Raw genomic sequence first — 20621 nt, forward strand, 5'->3', positions numbered from 1 at the left:
TGCACTAAAGTAACCAAGTTAATATAACTGAGGCATGTTAGATTATAAATTTGCACATATCTAGAACCAGAATAGTTTACTGATGACAAAAGTTATGTTTTTCTGATATAATGATACGTCTTAGAGATAGAAAAGGAGAACATAAGCTATGTAGCTAAATTTCAAAAATAATTCATTTACGGGGACCTCCATAGTGGTCCAGTGGGTAAGACTGCAGTCCCAATGCAGGGGGCCTGGGTTCAATCCCTGGTCAGTGAACTAGATCCTGCATGCATGCTGCAACTAAGAGTCCGCATGCTGCAACTAAGAAGCCTGCATGCTGCAAATAAGACCTGGCACAGCCAAAACAAATAAATAAATATTTTTAAAAGTTCATTTAGGATTATTGTTCATGTATATAAAGATGCATTAGACAGAGAGAGTCTGCTGTCAGGAAGTTTGGAATCTAGTAAATGAGAGTGACAAACATATTATTTCAGTATAATCTAATGTGCTCAGATGCATAGTATAATATGGTGGCACACACTAAAAAGAAAACTATAAAATACACTTTTTAAAGATTCATTGGACAGTTACCAACTGAAAGTAACAGGTTTCTTAGTGAGGAGAACTTCAATCCATCTCTCCCTTATAACTGTCTTCTGCTCTTATGGATTTTATATTATATCTGGGGCCTTTAAGCATGAGGAGTTCGATTCTCAACATGCTTAGTGAGACTACCCAATAAAAATATAGGTAAAATTGACAGATAAGTGGCCAGTGGGGGAGTGAATGAAGGTCAAAGGACATGTTGAGTTGATTATATCAGTACAGTATTGTGTAGAAACTTCATAAAAATTGTATTAGAGTTGTGTATATAAAGTTCACACATATAAACATCAAACCATGAAGTGAAATAGAACAGGAAAAAAATTTAAAAACCAAAGCATCAGATTCTTATATGTTTTGAAGTAATTTTCCCAGGATATGAGACACTCATCAGATCAGTTATTATATCAATGGAAATTGTATGGAGACATAAAAAGATAAATTTGTGTATCTGGAGAATTGAGAATTATGTTTCAAGAGTTAATCATGTAATCTGTGAGAAAAATTTGAACATAGTTTATACTGGACAGTTGTGTGAGATGAGTTAATTTGTCAAATATTAAGAATTAAGTTTTAGCTAATAGTGCATCTTCTCTGGACATAGTTTAATCTATACCAACTATGTTCTTGTGCTTATATAACATTTACAGAATGCTTTAACATACATTATATATTAACTTATTTGGCCCTCTTAACACTATCCTGTCGTAAGTAGGGCAGGTAGAAATATCCTTATTTTAGAAATGTAGATATTAAGCCTGGAAAAGACAAACTTTTATTTATTTTTAATTAGCTGAACTCTTCTGTACAGATTTTCAGTTTCTAATAATATCTAACTGTATCCCAAGCACAGTGTTCTAAGCTCATTGATTATCTTTATCTTCACAATAACTCTGAGATAGGTGGTATTATTGCTATTATTTTCCATTTTCCATTTGAGGAAGCAGCCATGGGGTCAAGCAGTTTATTGACAGTTATGCAGCTAGCGAAGGGTAGGGCTACATTAGACTTGGCATAAATTTAACCATTTTTCTCCTAATTTTACCTGTGAAAGTATCAGGTACTCAGTTTGCAAATCACTAACTTAGTAGATCTACAGTATAATTGTACTTTAAGACTGTTCTTTAGTCTGCCTTAGGGTATAATTCCCTACCTTCTATCTCATAGTAATAATAAGGATTTGTAGTAGACAATTTAAATAACATAAAAGCTATAAAAAAGTAGAAGTAACTAGTAATCCCACTCAGAAGTAGTTACCAGGATTTTCTTGCACATCCTTTGCTAACTTTTTCTGCTGTGACTTAATGGAACTACAATTTTTACATAAATTGGTGTATGCTATGTATGTTTTGCAACCTGATTTTTCTTTTTTACTCAATAGCTTATTTCTGTTTTTCATTAAAAGCGTGCTTTCGTATGTTTCCTATGTTTGAATATTGGCTTATATGGTAACTTTTTGATTTTTATTAAGGTTTGCTAGATTAATAATAATTTTTTTTATTTTTAAAGGACCTACACATGTTAGTCCAGCCATCACTGAAAACCAAAAGAAAAGTGAAGAAATGCAAGAGAGCATTTCAGAAGATGAGGAAAACATTAGAGTTTTACAAGAAAATAATGAAGAGCTGAAAACACGTTTACTCATTGTTGAGAATGAGCTTAAAAATGAAAAGGAAGAAAAAGCAGAATTAAATAAACAGATTGTCAGTTTGCAGCAGGAACTCTCTTCTTCTGAAAAAAAGAGTTGTAGTTTTAGTGTAGAGGTCCAACAAATTCAGTCGAATTATGACAATGCGATTTCTGAATTACATATGCAGAGAGGTATAAATCAAGAACAGGAGGAGAGGATCATGAAATTATCAAAGGAGATAGAAACTGCTAGAAGAAACATCACAAATAATGTTTCACAAATAAAATTAATGCAAGCAAAAATAGATGAATTGCGTACACTTGATTCAGTTTCTGAGATCTCAGACATAGATTTACTCAATCTGAGGGATCTGTCAAATGGTTCTCAAGAGGATAATTTGCCAAATACACAGTTACATCTTTTGGATAATGATTATTTGATAAGTAAGCAAGTTAAAGAAAATGGTATTCAAGAACTTGGTAGGGAAAGGTCTTTCCACTCTACTGTTGAAGCCATTTGGGAAGAATGTAAGGAGATTGTAAAGAGTTCCTCCAAAAAAAGACATCAGATCCAGGAACTGGAAGAACAAATTGAAAAATTACAGGCAGAAGTAAAAGACTGTAAAGATGCAAACAATAGACTAAAAACGGAGGAGAGGGAGAATAAAGATCTACTAAAAGAAAAAGAAAGTCTTATACAGCAGCTGAAGGAAGAATTGCGAGAAAAAACTGTTGGTCTTGATATTCAAGTACAGCATGTAGTTGAAGGAAAGAGAGCACTTTCAGAACTTACTCAAGATGTTACTTGCTATAAGGTGAAAATAAAGGAACTTGAAGCAATGTTAGAAACTCAGAAAGATGAATGTAGCCGTTCAGCCAAGTTAGAACAAGAAATTATGGAAAAGGAATCTATCATTTTAAAGCAAGAAAGAAATCTGAAGGAATTTCAAGCAAATCTTCAAGATTCTATCAAAAACGCCAAAGATTTAAGTGAAAGGGAAGTCAAATTGAAAGAAGAAATCACAAAATTAACAAACAATTTGCAAGATGCAAAGCATTCACTTCAATTAAAGGAAGAAGAAAAAGAAACAAACTGGCAAGAAACAGAAAAGTAAGCTAAAAGTTATTAAAATGTTTGAAAATATGGAAAGCATTTATTGACTTTTCTGTGTAGCTTTTAAAGAATCTGGGTGGGCATATCTTAATCTGGTTAAGTATAACATGTATGATGACTGAAGAGCTTCAATTTTGTTTATATAAACCTTTGGAACCAAAAGTTATATGCAAAGATCTGTTTATAAAATCTCCTGAAATCCTCCTTGAAAGATTTCTTCATGGTTTGGACATTCCAAATTTGTGAAAAGATCTGATTTTGTATATTATTAGTAGCTCACGCATATGATTCTAAGTGATTAGTGATATGTCACTATAGATAAGTGATTTTTTTTTTTAGGTTGAAAGAGGAGCTCTCTGCAAGTGCTGCTCTTACCCAGAATCTGAAAGCAGATCTTCAGAAGAAGGAAGAAGATTATGCTGAGCTGAAAGAGAAACTGGCGGATGCCAAAAAGCAGATTGAGCAAGTACAGAAAGAGGTAGGTTATTTGAAAAAGTGTGTGGCCAATTTAAATGATAAAGATTGTTTTCCTTATATATCAAGTTTAGACACTATAGTATTGACCAGAACATTTGTCAACTCCATAATTTTTCTTAAATGATGAGAAAAGTTATTTCACAAAAGAAAATTTAGTCAGATTAAACAAACTGAAGGATGTCTAATATTAAGAAAAATATGTGCCTTATGTAAGATTAGAACCTTCTTTTTTCTTTTAAGGGCTGCTAAGTTCAAGTCCCCCCAGAAAAATAAATAGCAAACTTTTGTTTGCAGGTAGTATTTAGGAGAGTATGTAGTGCAATTGTAACAAGTTTTTATTATAATTTGATTTAAAAATAGGAAATATAATCACATGATTCCAAATTTAAAATATATGAAAATATGTGTAGTGAGGGAAAAAACGGCCTCCCAGCCATCAAGTTTCCCTCCAAGGTGTCAGATGTTATCAACTATTTTTTTTTCTCTTCACTTCTCCCTCCTCCCTCTGTTTTTCCTTCCTTCTCTTCCTATAAAAAATGGAAACATCCTATAAACACTATGTGAACCTTGGTTTTCTTCTCTCAATATTTCCATCTCAGGATATAAAGAGTCTCCAAATGAGCTTTTTTTCTTTTTTATGACTCTGAACATTTATTTACCATTAATCAGCCCCGTATTGTTGGACAATCAAGGTAATTTCCAGTCTTCAGTTAATCATGCAGTGATGCCATTTTGAACATTTGCAAGTCTTCCTCTGGTATAAATTTCTAAAAGTGGAATTTATGGGTCACCGGTTTGTACATTTGTAATTTTGATATTTATTATGCTTTTTAGAGATTATGCTAGTTTACTCACCAGAACTAATGTATGAGAACAAGAGAGTATTTTTCTCTATACTCTTATCCACAAAGTAGTATTTTATCTTTTTTTTGTTGTTTGTTTTTTTGCGGTACGCGGGCCTCTCACCGCTGCGGCCTCTCCCGTCGCGGAGCACAGGCTCTGGACGCGCAGGCTCAGCGGCCATGGCCCACGGGCCCAGCCGCTCCGCGGCACGTGGGATCTTCCCGGACCGGGGCACGAACCCGCACGTCCCCTGCATCGGCAGGCAGACTCTCAACTACTGCACCACCAGGGAAGCCCCTATCATTTTTTTTTTTGATATTTGCTAATTTGACATGTAAATCGTGTATCTCAACTATAATTCTAACTTGCATATCTCTAACTATGAGTGAACATTTTTTGGTTTAAAATTCATTTGTTTTTTTTTTTCCTGTGGTCTGTATATTCATATTCTTTGTATTTTAGTTTGGGTTATTGTTTTTCTTTTTATTATTGCTTTGTGGGAACTTGTTACATACTTAGGAAATTAACTTTTCTTTTTTTAATTTAAGGGTGATTTATTTTACTTAAGGGTGGCAGTGGGAATAGTCATAGATTTCTAATACAAACCAAATACAAAAATCAAACAACCATAAGCATAATGAAAATCTAAATATGAAAAGCTAATCTTTTAGGAGAAAAATAAGGAGACTATCTTTTTGTTTGTTTGTTTTTTGCCAGTGGTAATGGATATGTAAGGATATTGACAACAACATTGGAATAGCAGAGGAATTGAAAATGCTATACATTGATCAATGGGAAACTAGCAAAATTAATTATATTGCATATACACAATAAAATACCATGAAGAAAGCAAACACATATATAGTCTTTGGTTGAACCATATACCATTCTAAGTGCTCTACATTACATATACTATCTCACATAATTTCCCAACAATACTACTACTATCCCATTTTACATATGAGACAAGAAGTTAAGTAACATGCCCAGGATGACACATATATATATATATATTTTTTTCTACGTCACAATATTGACATTCAGTCCAGTAATCCTCCACCGTAGCAGCTCCTTTACTTTGCAGTGAAAATTGATTTGTATATTTTCTGGAAATTAACTTTTGAAGGATATTAATTATAGATATCCCCCTATCTCTCCCCCACATTGCCATTTTTCTTCATTTTGATTATGTTCTTTTTTTTGCCTTGGAGCAACTTATTTTTCTTTTATGACTGTTGGATTTTGAATCATAATTAGACTTTTTTAAAAAGCTGAAGTAATTTTAAATATTTTTCATTACCTTGAGTTAGTTACAAAAGAATACTTAAATGTGTAAGGTCTGAAGAATATTGATACAACAAATGCTTGTGGGTCTCATCGATTTTCTATGTTTCCTACCCCCACTGAGGTTACTGTTATGAATGTTTTGTGCTTATCTTTTTTTAATCTTTTAAAAATATAAGTTAAATCATATTTGTTTTTTTATCTCTAAACATTATGTCATGTTCTGAGCATTTTCACATCATATTCCTGACATTTATGTATGGTTATAATTAATCACTTTCACTGCTGTGTAATACTCCATGTGTGACTATACGTTTAGTTATCTATTCTATAGTTATCTATTCTATTGTATTTAGTTATACAATTTTTGATTAATGGAAGAAAAATCCAAAAAATACCACCATAGATAAAATGCAAAAAATATATGTTGTTTCTGATAGTTATACACAGAAGGTTTCCAGGCCACACAACAAGTATTTCAAAGTGGACTAGATTAGAAATGTAAGACAGTAAAGACGACCTAAACTGTAATTAGGCATCGGAAAATGTTTAGTCAGATCAGCAAGTTAAAAATCATAATTTGGAAAAGCACTTGTTTGTCATTCAGAAGCCTGAATTGTTTGCTTTCTAGGAATGTAATTTTGGCCAGGGCAGCCTTTGTTTCTCCCTTCATTGGATATAAATTACTTACCTTTGGATCTAGTGTAGATTCTGAACTTGTAAAATAAATTTCGAACGACATTTCGGTTTTAACACCTCAGGATCAAGACTAGAGTTTCTATAGGTGGTAGACAGGCTTGAAAGCTTTATAAATTCTGGGCAAATGACAGGTAAATGGATTAAATTACTCCAAAATATAAACTGCAGTCCTAGCCCTATGCACCTTATTGCCTTTTGTTAGGTTCTTTCACTTAGCTAAGTAGTCCAGAGGGAACTTTGGATTTACATTCCTATTATCAGTCCACATATTGTTCATAGTATCCTCAACAAAACAAATAAGGAAATAACCATTAGGCTGTATTTAAGCCTTCATACATTTTCCTCGTTTCTATCAAATGTAATGTATGAGCAAGGCCTGTGTAGTTTGATTTTCAATTACTGATTGTGAGATCTGGTCTGCCTCTCTTGACTTTACTACAGGATAGGCTAGAACACCATTCCTTTGTCTTTTCTGATCTATTTAAAAAAAAATTTTTTTTTTTTGGCTGTGTTGGGTCTTCATTGCTGCACACGGGCTTTCTCTCTAGTTGTGGTGAGCGGGGGCTACTGTTCGTTGCGGTACGTGGGCTTCTCATTGCAGTGGCTTCTCTTGTTGCAGAGCTCGGGCTCTAGGCACGCGGGCTCAGTAGTTGTGGCTCACGGGCTCTAGAGCACAGGCTCAGTAGTTGTGGCACACGGGCTTAGTTGTTCTGCAGCATGTGGGATCTTCCCGGACCAGGGATCGAACCCATGTCCCCTGCATTGGCAGGCTTATTCTTAACCACTGCACCACCAGGGACGTCCTCTTAAAATGTTTTTTTGTTTTAGATTGTTGTAATATAGGTTGTTTATTTCTGTTAAGTGATATCCTGGCTGAAGATTCTTGGAGTATAGAAACTTCCTGGTTTAAGATACTATTTCTGAATACCATGATGATCAGTAAGCATTATCAAACATGGTATAATTGACTTGTGTTCATATGGAGCTAGTTACTCAGTTCTTTAAAAATGGCTTCTTTTTCCAATTAAAAACTTTTCATTATAATACATTATTAGGAAATTTTTTAAAAATTAATTTATGTATTTTTGGCTACGTTGGGTCTTCCTTGCTGCACGCAGGCTTTCTCTAGTTGTGGCAAGCAGGGGCTACTCTCTGTTGCAGTGCACGGGCTTCTCATTGCGGTGGCTTCTCTTGTTGCAGAGCATGGGCTCTAGGCACGCAGGCTTCAGGAGCTGTGGCTCACGGGCTCAGGAGTCATGGCTTGCGGGCTCTAGAGCGCAAAGTGGCACATGGGCTTAGTTGCTCCACGGCATGTGGGATCTTCCTGGACCAGGGCTCGAACCTGTGTCCCCTGCATTGGCAGGCGGCTTCTTAACCACTGAACCACCAGGGAAGCCCAGGAAATATTTTTTAAGAAATGAAGGTAAAAGTGAAAGTCTTCTCCCCAGTCTCATTTCTCTCTTCTTAAATATGACCACTCTTGACAGTCAATCCTTCTGTGTTCTTTTAGATCTTTTTATATGCATTTTACATAATAAATATATGTAAATAGTGCTTGTATGGTTTTATTTTTATAAATGGGATCAACTATATATAAATAATTGCTTTTAAAATATATTATAATTTTAAGATTTTTTATAGCAGAATTTAGGTATCTCTTTTTAAGTAATGTTTTATTGTATAGATGACTATTTAACATTCCTCTAAGAGTGGGTATTAATAGTGTTTTCTGTTTTTCAAAATAAACAATGTATGATGTCAATGCTAATAATAATAGGAGCTTAGTCTGGATTGGTTGTTCTGAGTTTACATGTATCATCTCATTTAATTTTCACACAAATATTAGGGATAGGCATTTTTTTAACTTCCATTTTATGACTAGGGAAGTAGGCATTGAGAGAGAACTTGTCCAAGTTCACTTGGACAATGTTAATGTTAGAGCCAGTAAATGTTAGAGCCAGTAAATGTTAGAGCCAGTTTGGAAACTGAAGCAGTCCTTATGTGCATCTTGGTGCAACACGTAGTTTCTGTACTTTATTGGCAGACAGTTTATATCTGTAAAATTGATGAAGATGGTGTTTATTACTGGAAGTCCCATATTTTTGAACAAAATAAGCCAATAAAAATAAATATTATTAATGTATGATTATAAAAGGAATATATATTTATTGTAGTAAATTTGGAATATACAAAAAGCCTAAAAAGAAGTGTAAAAATCACCTGAAACCAAACCCCTCAGAACTACTATTATTTTATTATTATTTATTTTTATTATTTTATTATAAAAAGCTTGGAGATACCATGCTTTTTATGAAGGGGAACTTTGTTCAATTAACTTCCTTCAGTTTTTGAGATCTCTAGGATTGGTATCATGGAAATTGGACTAAAGGTGTACATAGATTACCTGCTATCTCTCCTCCCGTCCCCTTCCCTTTTCCCTCCTCTCTCCTCCTCTCCTCTAAGATTTGCATACTAATTCATAGTGCTTTTTTATTTCTTTAATAGGTTTATAGAATTAAATTACCAGTAATACCAAAAATCAATTGACCTTCACTTGCATGGGTACCTTTTGATCTTGTAATTGTTCCATTTTCATTCTCTATGTGCCATTATTAGCTTTTGAAGTATTTCTTATATTACTGGATCACATTACTTACTAGATCTTGGAAATCTGAGCCAGTGTTTTTCCCCTAGAGTATCTCTATTGATTTTTCCATGATAATGATTTTGCTGTTGCATGCAGGGGTCTATGTTGTTTCTTTTTTGGGAGCACTTACAGGGTTTGAGAGTCTTAAAATATTGTAAAAAGAAAATGGCCTCTTCATATGTATCTCCCTTGGAGTATCAAGAAATTTTCTGATAATCTGAAGCCATACCATCAAGAAATTTTCTGGTAATTTGAAGCCATATCATGTATGTTAGAATCTGTAATTTTTCTCATGTGATTTAAAGGACATGAATCTTTGAACAAGTGGCCATGAATCTTAAACAAAAAGCAATTAGTATTTCTAGAAATATTTAATTTGATTTATTACTTTGTAGGTATCTGTAATGCGTGATGAGGAGAAATTGTTGAGGATTAAAATTAATGAACTGGAGAAAAAGAAAAACCAGTGTTCTCAGGAAATAGATATGAAACAGCGAACCATTCAGCAACTTAAGGTAACAGGTGATTTTAGTAGATTCTGTTGGTATATTTTAGTGTTTAATTAAATGTATCAGTTCTTTTTTGTTTTTTTTTTAAGTAAGAAATGGATAGTTTTATTTGAGCCAATCTGAGGATTATAACCTGGGAGACAGTCTTTCAGAAAGCTCTTAAGACTGTTCTACCCATTAGAGGTCAAAGCAGGGTTTACATACCTTTTGAGACAAAGGGTTGTACATCAAATGGTATATTGTTGACAGTTTACACAATCCAGATCTGCAGTACAAAGGGAGTAGTGGGTAGTCATGGCCCCTTTCACCATAAGCAGGAAGGTTATCTCCTAAAGCGTTATTTTGCTGGCACCAGGAGAAAATAGCTCTTTACAATCCAGCAGGCATTCCTGTGTCTTCTAAGGAAGGGTTAATGCAGATGCATAATGCACACTAAAGTGGGGTGGGGGGTGGGCACAGAGAGAACTTTATATTTGAAAAAAAAAATTTTTTTTTTTCCTTATCCTGCCTTAAAAATGTTTTGTTTTGTCACAACTTAGTGAGAACTCTCAGGTGGTAAACCCAGCCCAGTTGTCTGGTCAGGGTGCGCAGCACTGCTGGGGTTGCAGCAGAGGTGCGTTTGCATTTGCAGTCAGGGAAGGGTCCTGGAGCCCCAGCTCTGCCAGGGTCAGGGTTAGCTGGGGAGCCCTGCCCGCAGTGCCCGAGTTCGAGGCCTCCCCACCCACCCTGGATTTCGGTATCCTGGGCACCGTCTGGACAGCAGGTGGCTGCAAAGTGTGGGCTGTGGCTCCCAAGCACCACACCCTCTCCTCGGTGGAGCCAACTCCGCAAACCCCTGCTTCTGGGTCTCAGACCAACCCTTTCTCCATCTGTCACTGCAGTAGGACGTCCCAAGGTTTAGGGAGATTTCCAATCCTCGGGAGCAGGGTTTCAGGGGGACTGTCTCCTAGTCTGCCTGCATGTTCCCCTACACCCACAGAACAAGAGTCATGGTGTTTTCAGGAGACTTTTTGGAAGCTTTTAGGAAAATAAGCTGTTAAAAAAATCCTAGGGACTTAAGGATCCAGTAAGATCCCACATACTGTGGAGCAGCAGAGCCCGTGCTCCACAACAGGAGAAGCCACCGCAATGAGAAGCCCGCGCACCGCAAGGAAGAGTAGCCCCCCGCTCACCACAACTAGAGAAAGCCCGCGCGCAGCAACGAAGACCCAATGCAACCAAAAATAAATAAATTTGTTAGTTAAAAAAAAATTCCTACTTTCAGGAAGACAATTATTTCACGATTCCAACACCTTAGGGGACTTTGGGGAACAGCTATGAGTACTTGGTGATAACAGATGATTTCAGTGTCAACCCAAAGGTATGGTGAGGTTTCAAAACAGATTGAAAACCTGTTACAGTGCACCCCTATGTAGCCAGACACCATCTATTGATAAGTTCTTTCCATCACTGCCCGAGCACCTCCGTGGTTCTCTCTCTGTTTCCGTCCCCTTCCTTCCACCTCCGTCGCTCTCTGTCTGTTTCCCTCCCCGTCTGTCCACCTCTGTCGTTCTTCGTCTTTTTCCGTCCCTCAGTCCACCTCCTTCGTTCTCCGTCTGTTTCCGTCTCTGTCCATCCACGTCCGTAGTTCTCCATCGTTTTCCTCCTTCATTCTTTGTCTCTTCACCATCTTTCCATCTCCAGCTGATTTCATAATAGTATTCAGAGATTTCCAGGTTCTGTAATGATTATTCTAAAACTTATAAAATGAGAAGATATTGCTGAAGTTAGATGAAAGAAGGAGTGAAGGTTGGATTACCTGGCAGGTTAAAACTAGAATTGAAGGATTTCCAGTGCCCAGAAATTAACCTTGCGTCCTTTTCAAACCTCCCAGCTACTTTTTACTTGTATGGCATGTGGGGATTCTATTTTTTCTGCATTTTGAGATTACTGTTAAGGAATTTATTTATGGTTTTCTTTGTCCCTCCCACATTAAATACATAGTAAACTTTCATTTCTCTCTCTTTATGCTTTTTGTGTTGTGTAAGAGAACATACATGCTAGCTTGAAATGTTGAGTGAAGAAGAGGATTTGGCATTTTTGGGGTAGATTAAAGGTTTAAAGTTTGGGGGTTTTGTTTTGTTTTTTCTTATTACCACTCTCACCCTGCCCTTTTCTCTGAGGTGAAACAAACTTGGGAGCTGGAGACTATTAGTCAGCCTTCTAGGAGACAGATTTCAAACTTAATATTAAGCCCTGTTTTCAAGTCCCACTATTAAATAATGGGGTGTAGTTAAGTTACATTTGCATTTAATTCATATTCTTTTATTTTGCAGGAGCAGTTAAGTAATCAGAAAGTGGAAGAATCTATACAGCAGTATGAGAGAGTGTGCAAAGGTCAGAAACAAACCTCTACTTCTAGTACTAAAATGACTGCAAAATAAGTAGTTAAAATAACAATTGGTTTAATATTTTCCTTTGAAAATTGTAAAGTTAAAGAAGGGTAACATAAGATGTAACTTTATTAAAAGAGAAAAGCATTGATTCTAAAGAGTAACTTACCACCATAAAGTTTATCCTTGGAGAAGTAAAACGTTAAGAAATATTCAGTCAGGGCTTCCCTGGTGGCGCAGTGGTTGAGAGTCCGCCTGCCGATGCAGGGGACATGGGTTCGTGCCCCGGTCTGGGAGGATTCCACATGCCGCAGAGCGGCTGGGCCCGTGGGCCATGGCTGCTGAGCCTGCGCGTCCGGCGCCTGTGCTCCACAATGAGAGAGGTCACAACAGTGAGAGGCCTGCATACCGCAAAAAAAAAAAAAGAAAAGAAATATTCAGTCAAAGCAACATTGATTTCTAGATAATGGCCAGTATTTTGTGAAAAACAAAATTAAAGTTATATAGGTCACAATGAATGGATGGATTTCTAGTCAAAATAATATAAAGGTTATACTTCAAATAAAATGTCTTTAAAATTAAAAAATATTTTTAAAATGTTTTTAAAAACTAATACTTTAGATTGAAATTGTATGTGCTAAATTTTTTTTATCAATTTGGATTTTTTTTATTTGAAATATTACAAAATTATCTTTGTAGATGATACGTACGTATTTCTGTTCATAAAATTATGCAGATTCCTCTCCTTCCCATCAGTCACCCCTTAACTTCTTAGTTGTGTGAGTAGTAGAGCTGGGATTTGAACCGATGTCTGTTTCAGTCTTAAGTTCCAGACTGTCTTCACTAATTCATGCCATTTGTACTTGGCCAACTAAAGAGCAGGTGTAAGACAACAAGATTATTACTTATTTGGATGACTTGGACTTTTGTGGGGTTCACTTAGATCAGTAACTTCGATGTGAAAATATATCTCTGCACACAGTCCTATTTTCTCCTACCTTTTTAGGCCACTGTCCTCTAATATCTCCTATTTCTGTAATCTTTTTGGAGTTTCCCTTTACTTTGGCTGCTTTGTCATTGTTGGTAGATGTGAATAGATATTCTGAAAAGCATTCTTTGGACCAGGATATAGTTTTTATTGTATTTTAATTTTTTCTTTCTTTGCCAGATATTGAGACGTGTGGCATAGGCCCATTTTGAGTACTTTTAATCTTCCATCTTCTCCATGCTCTTTAAACTTTCTCCCAGATCACTTGTAACCTACATATTTTCAAATCTTTTAGCTTTTTGCAATCTTTCCTTTATTTTTTAATTATTTTGAATTATTGTCTACTCTCTTTCATTTTCATTTTTTAAGTAGTATTTATTGTGTATGAGCATATTTTTTCTAAATATAAAGGTAAGGCGTAGCTTGCCCCCTTTTGAAACTCTTACCGCGGCTTTTGTGATCTATTCTTAGGGTTACTGCCTTTCTCTCAGAATGAGCCTCCGCCACTTTGACAAATTTCCTGATTAAGCCATCATCATTTTTTTTCTTTGTATTTTCTCTCTTGAGAGTTCATTCACTCTTGTGATTTTAAGTATGTATGAGACATTCCCTGACCAAAAAAAAAGTGCATTTTTAGCTCTTGAGGCTTTCCCTGGCTTCTACATTTCTATTTAAATACTGAATGCCATTCACTTAGCTATCTTATTAATTTTTTTAAATGGAGATATACATACCATAAAATTTACCCTTTAAAAGTGTACAGTATGGTGGATTTTAGTAAATTCACAAGCTCGTACAACCACTACCACTATCTAATTCCAGAACATTTTCATCACCCTAGAAAGAAACCCTGCACCCATTAGCAATCACTCCGCATTCACACTTCTGAGATAACTCCAATCTCTGCCTCTGTCTTGACATGGACATCTTCCCTCTGAATGTGTCTGTGTCTTCACTCTATCTGTCTCTGTCCAAATTTCCCTCTTATAAGGACACCAGTCATATTGGATTTAGGGCCTACTCTATCCAGTATGACCTTATTCTTAACTTGATTACATTTGCAAAGCCTCTGTTTCCAAGTAAGGTCATATTCACAGGGAGTAACAATCAACATATCTTCTAATCTACTCTCCAGTAATATGACCCCTTTTATTAACAAAAAATTTTTTTGGTTATTTCAGACGTTATTTTTTGTTACAGACATTAACATGAGTATATTTGTATAAAAGTCTTTGGGCACACATGTAAATACATTTGTATGGGAAATTCCTAGCAGTGTAATTGTTGGCCCACATGTTGTGTTTAAAATTTTGATGAATATTGCTAAACTGCTCCCCAAAGTCATTATACCAGTTTATATTTTCAATAATAGTGTATAGAGTGCCCATTTCCGCACATTTTTGCCAGTATTAGGTGTTATCACACTTTGAACTTACAGCCAGTGTGATAAGTGAAACAAGGTATCACATGGTCTCAATCTTTTGTACTTGTGTACGTCTGGTATACTGGTATTCTAAAGTACATTTGAACTATCACTGAGTATTTTTTTTTGTTTTTGGCCACGCCGGGCGGCTTGCGGGATCTTAGTTCCCCGACCAGGGATCGAACCTGGGGCCCTGGCAGTGAGAGTGCCGTGTCCTAACCACTGGACCGCCAGGGAATTCCCAGTCACTGAGTGTTTCTAATGCAGAGTTTTACATGACATTTGTGTGTCATTTCTTTATATAGCTTTCAGTGATCCTCTCCCCTGAATGTTAAACACTTGATTGCTCGTTCATTTGCCAGGCATTTATTTAGCTATGATAGTTCATAGATATCTTTAGATAGCTTTGATGAGATATCTCATTCCTGTCTTTATGTTGCTTTATTTTCTGTTTTATTTGTTGCATATTTCTGGATTCTTTCCTGAGATAAAATGTAAGTTATTGGAGGCAGTGACTGACATAAGAATGCTCTTGTTTCTTTTACTGTTCCTACCTTTCAAATAATAGGTGGATAGCCACTAGCGAAGTTAACATTGGTGTCCTGGGGCCTTACTGATTGCTATCTAGATACTTAAACTCCTTCTTTTGAGCCCTCCAATTTAGAGCAATAGATAGGGTGTAAAAGGAACAGATTCTTTGAATAAAATTATAATTAATTGTATAATCTGAATATATTTGCAAATCATGCTTTTTGAAAGAAAAAGTTTTAGATAGAATACCAGTACTCCTTCAATCCTAAAGAGGAATTCTGTTTCATTAGCTCTCCTGGCAGCTTACATCACTGAACAGAAATACTGAAAATTACTCGTTAAAATTTTTTCTCACTTTGTTTTAAGCTTACTTTATATTAAGCATTTTTAAGGGAGCCATCTTTTGATATTTGTGTCATTTTTTTGGTCACTTTTAGTGCCCTGAGTTTGAGCTATGCATTTATAGATTCATCACCTCTGACATTCATAGCAATCTTGGTAAGAGGTGTCAGAAGTGAGCCCTGCTACTATGTATCTATCACCAGAGACGATAAACCAATCTTTCCTCCTTATCTCTTTCTATCAAGCAGGATTAGAATAGAATTGTTTATAAGCCATTATTGTAGTCATTTTTCAAGGGCCAGAAACAGTTTTGGTAAGGTTATAATAGTACAGTTATTCCTGATGAGTTGGTTTTAAAAACACTAGGAGTAAATATTTGGCTTTGAAAATTTTTCTAGAAAAAATAATTACTTGAGATTTAAATTTGGAATTGAGAATTTATTGTTTTTAGGAGGTAAAAGTTTTAGTTTTGGTTTGAGAATATTAACACTAAAAGTAAGTGTTTTGACAAATAATGTTTTTTCTAAATCCCAAGATCTGTGTTTATTAGTACGGGCATACCTCAGAGATGTTTCATGTTCGGTTCCAGACCACCACAATAAAGTGCAGGTCATAGTGAAATAAGTCGCACAATTTTTTTTTTTTGGTTTTCCAGTGCATAAAAGTTATGTTCACACTATATTGTGGTCTGTTAAGTGTGCAATAGTATTATGTCTAAAAAAACAGTGCTCATACCTAATGAAAAAATACTTTATTGCTAAAAAATGCTAACCATCACCTGAGCCTTCAGGGAGTTGTAATCTTTTTGCTGGTGGAGGGAGGGCCTGGCCTCGATGCTGAAGGCTGCTGGCTGATCAGGGCGGTGGTGGCTGAAGGTTGGGGTGGCTGCGGCAGTTTCTTAAAGTAAGACAACGAGGAGATTTGCCGCATCAGTTGACTCTTCCTTTCGTGAACAATTTCTCTGTAGCGTGCACTGCTTTATAGCATTTTACCCACAGTAGAATTTCTTTCAAAATTGGAGTCAGGCCTCTCAGACTCTGCCACTGCTTCATCAACTCAGTTTATGCTATATTCTGAATCCTTTGTTGTCATTTCAACAGTCTTCACCAGGAGTAGATTCCGTCTCAAGAAACCACTTTCCTTGTTCATCCATAAAAAGCAACTCGTCATCTGTTCAGGTTTTATCATGAAATTCCAGCAGTTCAGTCGCATCTTCTGGATAACTTGCTGCAGCTTCTACATTAGCCCTTGGCTGCTTCACCTTGCACTGTTATGTTTTGAAGACAGCTCCTTTCCTTAAACCTCATGAATTAACCTCTGCTAGCTTGAAACTTTTCTTCTGCAGCTTCCTTACCTCTCTCAGCCTTCGCAGAATTGGAGAGAATTAGGGCCTTGCTCTAGATTGGGCTGTGGCTTAAGGGGATGTTGTGGTTGGTTTTGATCTTCTATCTAGACCACTGAAACTTTCTCCGTATCAGCAATAAGTCTGTTTTGCTTTCTTATCATTTGAGTATTCACTAGAGTAGCACTTTAAAGTCTCTTCAGGTGCTTTACTTTGCATTCACAGCTTGGCTGTTTGGTGCAAGAGGGCTAGCTTTTGGCCAGTCATGGCTTTTGACATGCCTTCCTTACTAAACTTAGCTTAATCCTTTCATTTCTAGCTTTTGATTTAAAGTGAGAGGCATGTGACTCTTCCTTTCACTTGAATGCTTAGAGGTCACTGAAGTGTTACTAATTAGACTAATTTCAGTATTGTTGTGTCTCAGGGAACAGGGAGGCCCGAGGAGAGGGAGAGACGGGGCACAGCTGGTCATTGGAGCAGTCACAGCACACACAGTGTTTATGGATTAAGCTTGCTGTCTTACATGGGTGTAGTTCATAGTGTCCCAAAACAATCACAGGAGTAACGTAAAGATCAGTGTCATAGATCACTGTAACAAATACAACAATAATGAAACAGTTTGAATTATTGCAAGAATTACTAAAATGCGATACAGAGGCAGGAAGTGAGCAAATGCTGTTAGAAAATGGCACTGATAGACTTGCTTAATGCAGGGTTGCCACAAACCTTCAATTTGTAAAAAACACAGTATATGTGAAGCACAATAAAGCGAAGTACAGTAAAATAATAGTTTTTATTATTTTTATTAATAGTTTAATTATATTGAAAATTGTTAGTTTTATCTGAAAAGATTCCTTTCCCATCCATTTATTCTTGCATTCATCCAAGCATCCATCTGTACATCAGTTATTTAGTTGATCCTTCATATATGCCAGTACTGTTCTAGACATTGAAAATATAGCAGTGAACAGGACAAAGTTTCTATTTGGAACTCATATTCTATTATAGTTAATAAAAGTGTATTTTAATTTTAGAAGAACTCAAAGGAAAAATTGGATATCTAGATGTAGATGTTAGTAATTTCTAAAATGTTCTTTCCAAATTTTTAGATCTAAGCGTTAAAGAGAAAATAATTGAAGACATGCGAATGACCCTAGAAGAACAAGAGCAAACTCAAGTAGAACAGGATCAAGTGCTTGAGGCTAAATTAAAGGAAACTGAAAGACTGGCCACAGGTGAAACAAGATTGCTTAAATATCTCAAAGCATACTTTCATTATTTTATTTTCCTAGATTTCTTTCCTTTTTAAACATAGTTTAGTGTTTATAATAATTCATAATGAAAAAGTATTTGGTGTGTTTTTGGAACATCCTGTCCCTTGTCATTTTTCATTATGAAAATTGTACCTAAGTCAGAGAAGGAATAAGGACACTTTCATAATAACTGGATGATAGCTTGCAGTGTTCCCCAGATGTTAAGAATAAACTTTCAACGGAGTTTCACCTCTGTATAGCAACTGGTATCATCTTATATGTTTATCTCAATAAATACTCTGACTGTATCCTTCAGAATACCATCAGCCGGTTGTTTTTGTTTTTAATTTTTGAGAACACGAAGTTTCCTGTATATTGGCATGCATTTATACTGTATAGTCAGAACACTATTCAGTGGGTTATTGAGAGGTTTTTGTAGTTCTTCTCTAAGAATTTGGTAAGCTCTTAGAAGGGTCTCGGTTCTATCTTGGTCTGTGTACTTCTGCTTCTGGGCTCTGCTGATTCTTGTCTGTATCCCATGCCACATGTAGCTCTATGTGGTATAACTTTTGCATGTACTTTAAAAATAATTTTATGTTTTCAAATCAGAATTGGAAGAATGGAAGGAAAAATGCAAAGATTTGGAAACCAAAAGCAATCAAAGGTCAAATAAAGAACTTGAGGATAACACAGATGTACTTAATATAAAGCTCAGTAAGCTTCAAGATGAGTTACAGGTATGATTTTTATCTATATATGTAATTGTATCTTTATATATATGCATTATATTTCTCATAAAAGGATAATTTAGTAAATATTTTATAATTAATTTAGATATGGATGAACCAATAGCTGGGAAATGTTAATATATAATTTTTCAGTATACACTCAAGTGACACAGGGAAGAAATTCCCAAGATACAAGCTGCTAAGTAAGTGCCAATGAAAGTGCAGTGGTTGGGTCTTCAGTTTTACATATTTAATTTTTAAATCATCACTTCTTAGGTCTTTGTACCTATTTTCTACGCTTTAAACTTCTAACTCATCAAATACTGTGGAGAAGATGACTATTAGGAAAATTATTTTGATTATTGTAAATTTAATTATTAAGCTGGAAAAGAATAGAGTTGAATGTCTGAACACTGGAATACATTTGAAACTATACTACTACAGAGAAGATATTCTGTTTTGTGTTTATATGTTTTTCCATGTTTAGCTTTCACATACTATGTGTAGAATACAACATATGGGGGAAATATTTTTTTAATGGGACTTAAAAATACTACGTAAAATTTTGTACATTTTATTTAGTAGAAGTTGCAATCCAACTGTAGTTTTGGGATTGAAGAAAACATAACAGTGATTTTGAAAAGACTGCATCTAAATTATTTTCTTAAATTCAGGCTGTATATAATCAGGTACTGAACAAATACAAAAGAAATCAGTTACTTTCTTTTGTAACTATTAATTATATACTTTAGAATTTACCCTTTCCATTCCATTAATTATGAAAAAAATAACATTAATTACATTGAGAATGTTCATATTAAGGAATACCAGTATGTTCTACATTGTTCTAAAATAATGTGATCACATACCTTAGATAATAAACGGGATTTTTAAATACATAGCTTTTAATGTGGTATTACTGTTTTTGTTTCAAATGAAGTTTTACTTGAATGTATAAATTAGACATTTTTGAACCCAAAGGATCTATGGAAACCTCTTTGAAATTTACTGATCAACTATATTTTCTGTCCAGCTGTTCCTTAAACTAATAAATGTTTGCCCTGTTGCACAAGTTATTCTTTATTTGGCATCCTGTATACCCAGGAAAATTTTATTTTTGGAACCATACAATTAGAAATGACTACCGTAAGTCAATTTTTTTTTTTTAATCTGGCATTTAAGAAGGCTTGGTTCTCTGTAACTCTTTCAGAAATTTCAATTGTGTCTTCTTCCTAAGCTCACTGATGATGGAAAGTCCTCAAATGCACTTTATAGCAAAGTAAAGTTTATAAACGAAATAACTATTTAGGAAAGCAAACCAACAATGTTCTTTTGATAATCTGAAATAAACTCAAATCTTGTCATTATTTAAAGAAAAACACTTGTTTTTAACTTTTTGAAGAGGTGAAATGAAAAGTGCTGGATTACATGGAAATGTTGTAAATACAGATTTATCATATGCTTTTGAAGCATATGATAGTTACTTATGCTATGTATACATATAGGAATCTGAACAGAAATATAAAGCTGATAGAAAAAAATGGTTAGAAGAAAAAATGATGCTTCTCACTCAAGCAAAAGAAGCTGAGAATCTACGAAACAAAGAGATGAAAAAATATGCTGAAGGCAGAGAGCATTGTTTGAAGCAACAAAATGAAATGGTTGGTAACAATTATACTTTTTCTTCTATGTATTTTGCCTGCTTTCTTTGGTTTCTTAAATTTTTCCCTGGGATTCTTATATTCTTATCAGTATCTACATGGTTGCGTGGTTTTGTTTTTTGTCTTTTTTTCAAAGGCAGTTTGTCTGTAAGATGACTTTTCTAGCCCATTTTATCTTGAAGTTCTTATTG

General features: G+C 35.2%; 1 protein-coding gene across 1 annotated transcript in view; it reads left to right on the forward strand.

Moving 5' to 3' along the window:
• Positions 1 to 20621, forward strand: part of KIF20B (kinesin family member 20B) — a 72114-nt gene that overhangs the window by 35845 nt on the left and 15648 nt on the right. Inside the window, exons 19-25 of the mRNA XM_060125574.1 lie at positions 2098 to 3328; positions 3671 to 3809; positions 9677 to 9796; positions 12106 to 12166; positions 17898 to 18023; positions 18651 to 18778; positions 20275 to 20430. Of these exons, the coding sequence (XP_059981557.1) occupies positions 2098 to 3328; positions 3671 to 3809; positions 9677 to 9796; positions 12106 to 12166; positions 17898 to 18023; positions 18651 to 18778; positions 20275 to 20430 (1961 nt within the window). The remainder of the gene's footprint in view (positions 1 to 2097; positions 3329 to 3670; positions 3810 to 9676; positions 9797 to 12105; positions 12167 to 17897; positions 18024 to 18650; positions 18779 to 20274; positions 20431 to 20621) is intronic.

This window comes from Lagenorhynchus albirostris, chromosome 16 (genome assembly GCF_949774975.1).
Source record: "Lagenorhynchus albirostris chromosome 16, mLagAlb1.1, whole genome shotgun sequence".
Taxonomy (NCBI): Eukaryota; Metazoa; Chordata; class Mammalia; order Artiodactyla; family Delphinidae; genus Lagenorhynchus; species Lagenorhynchus albirostris.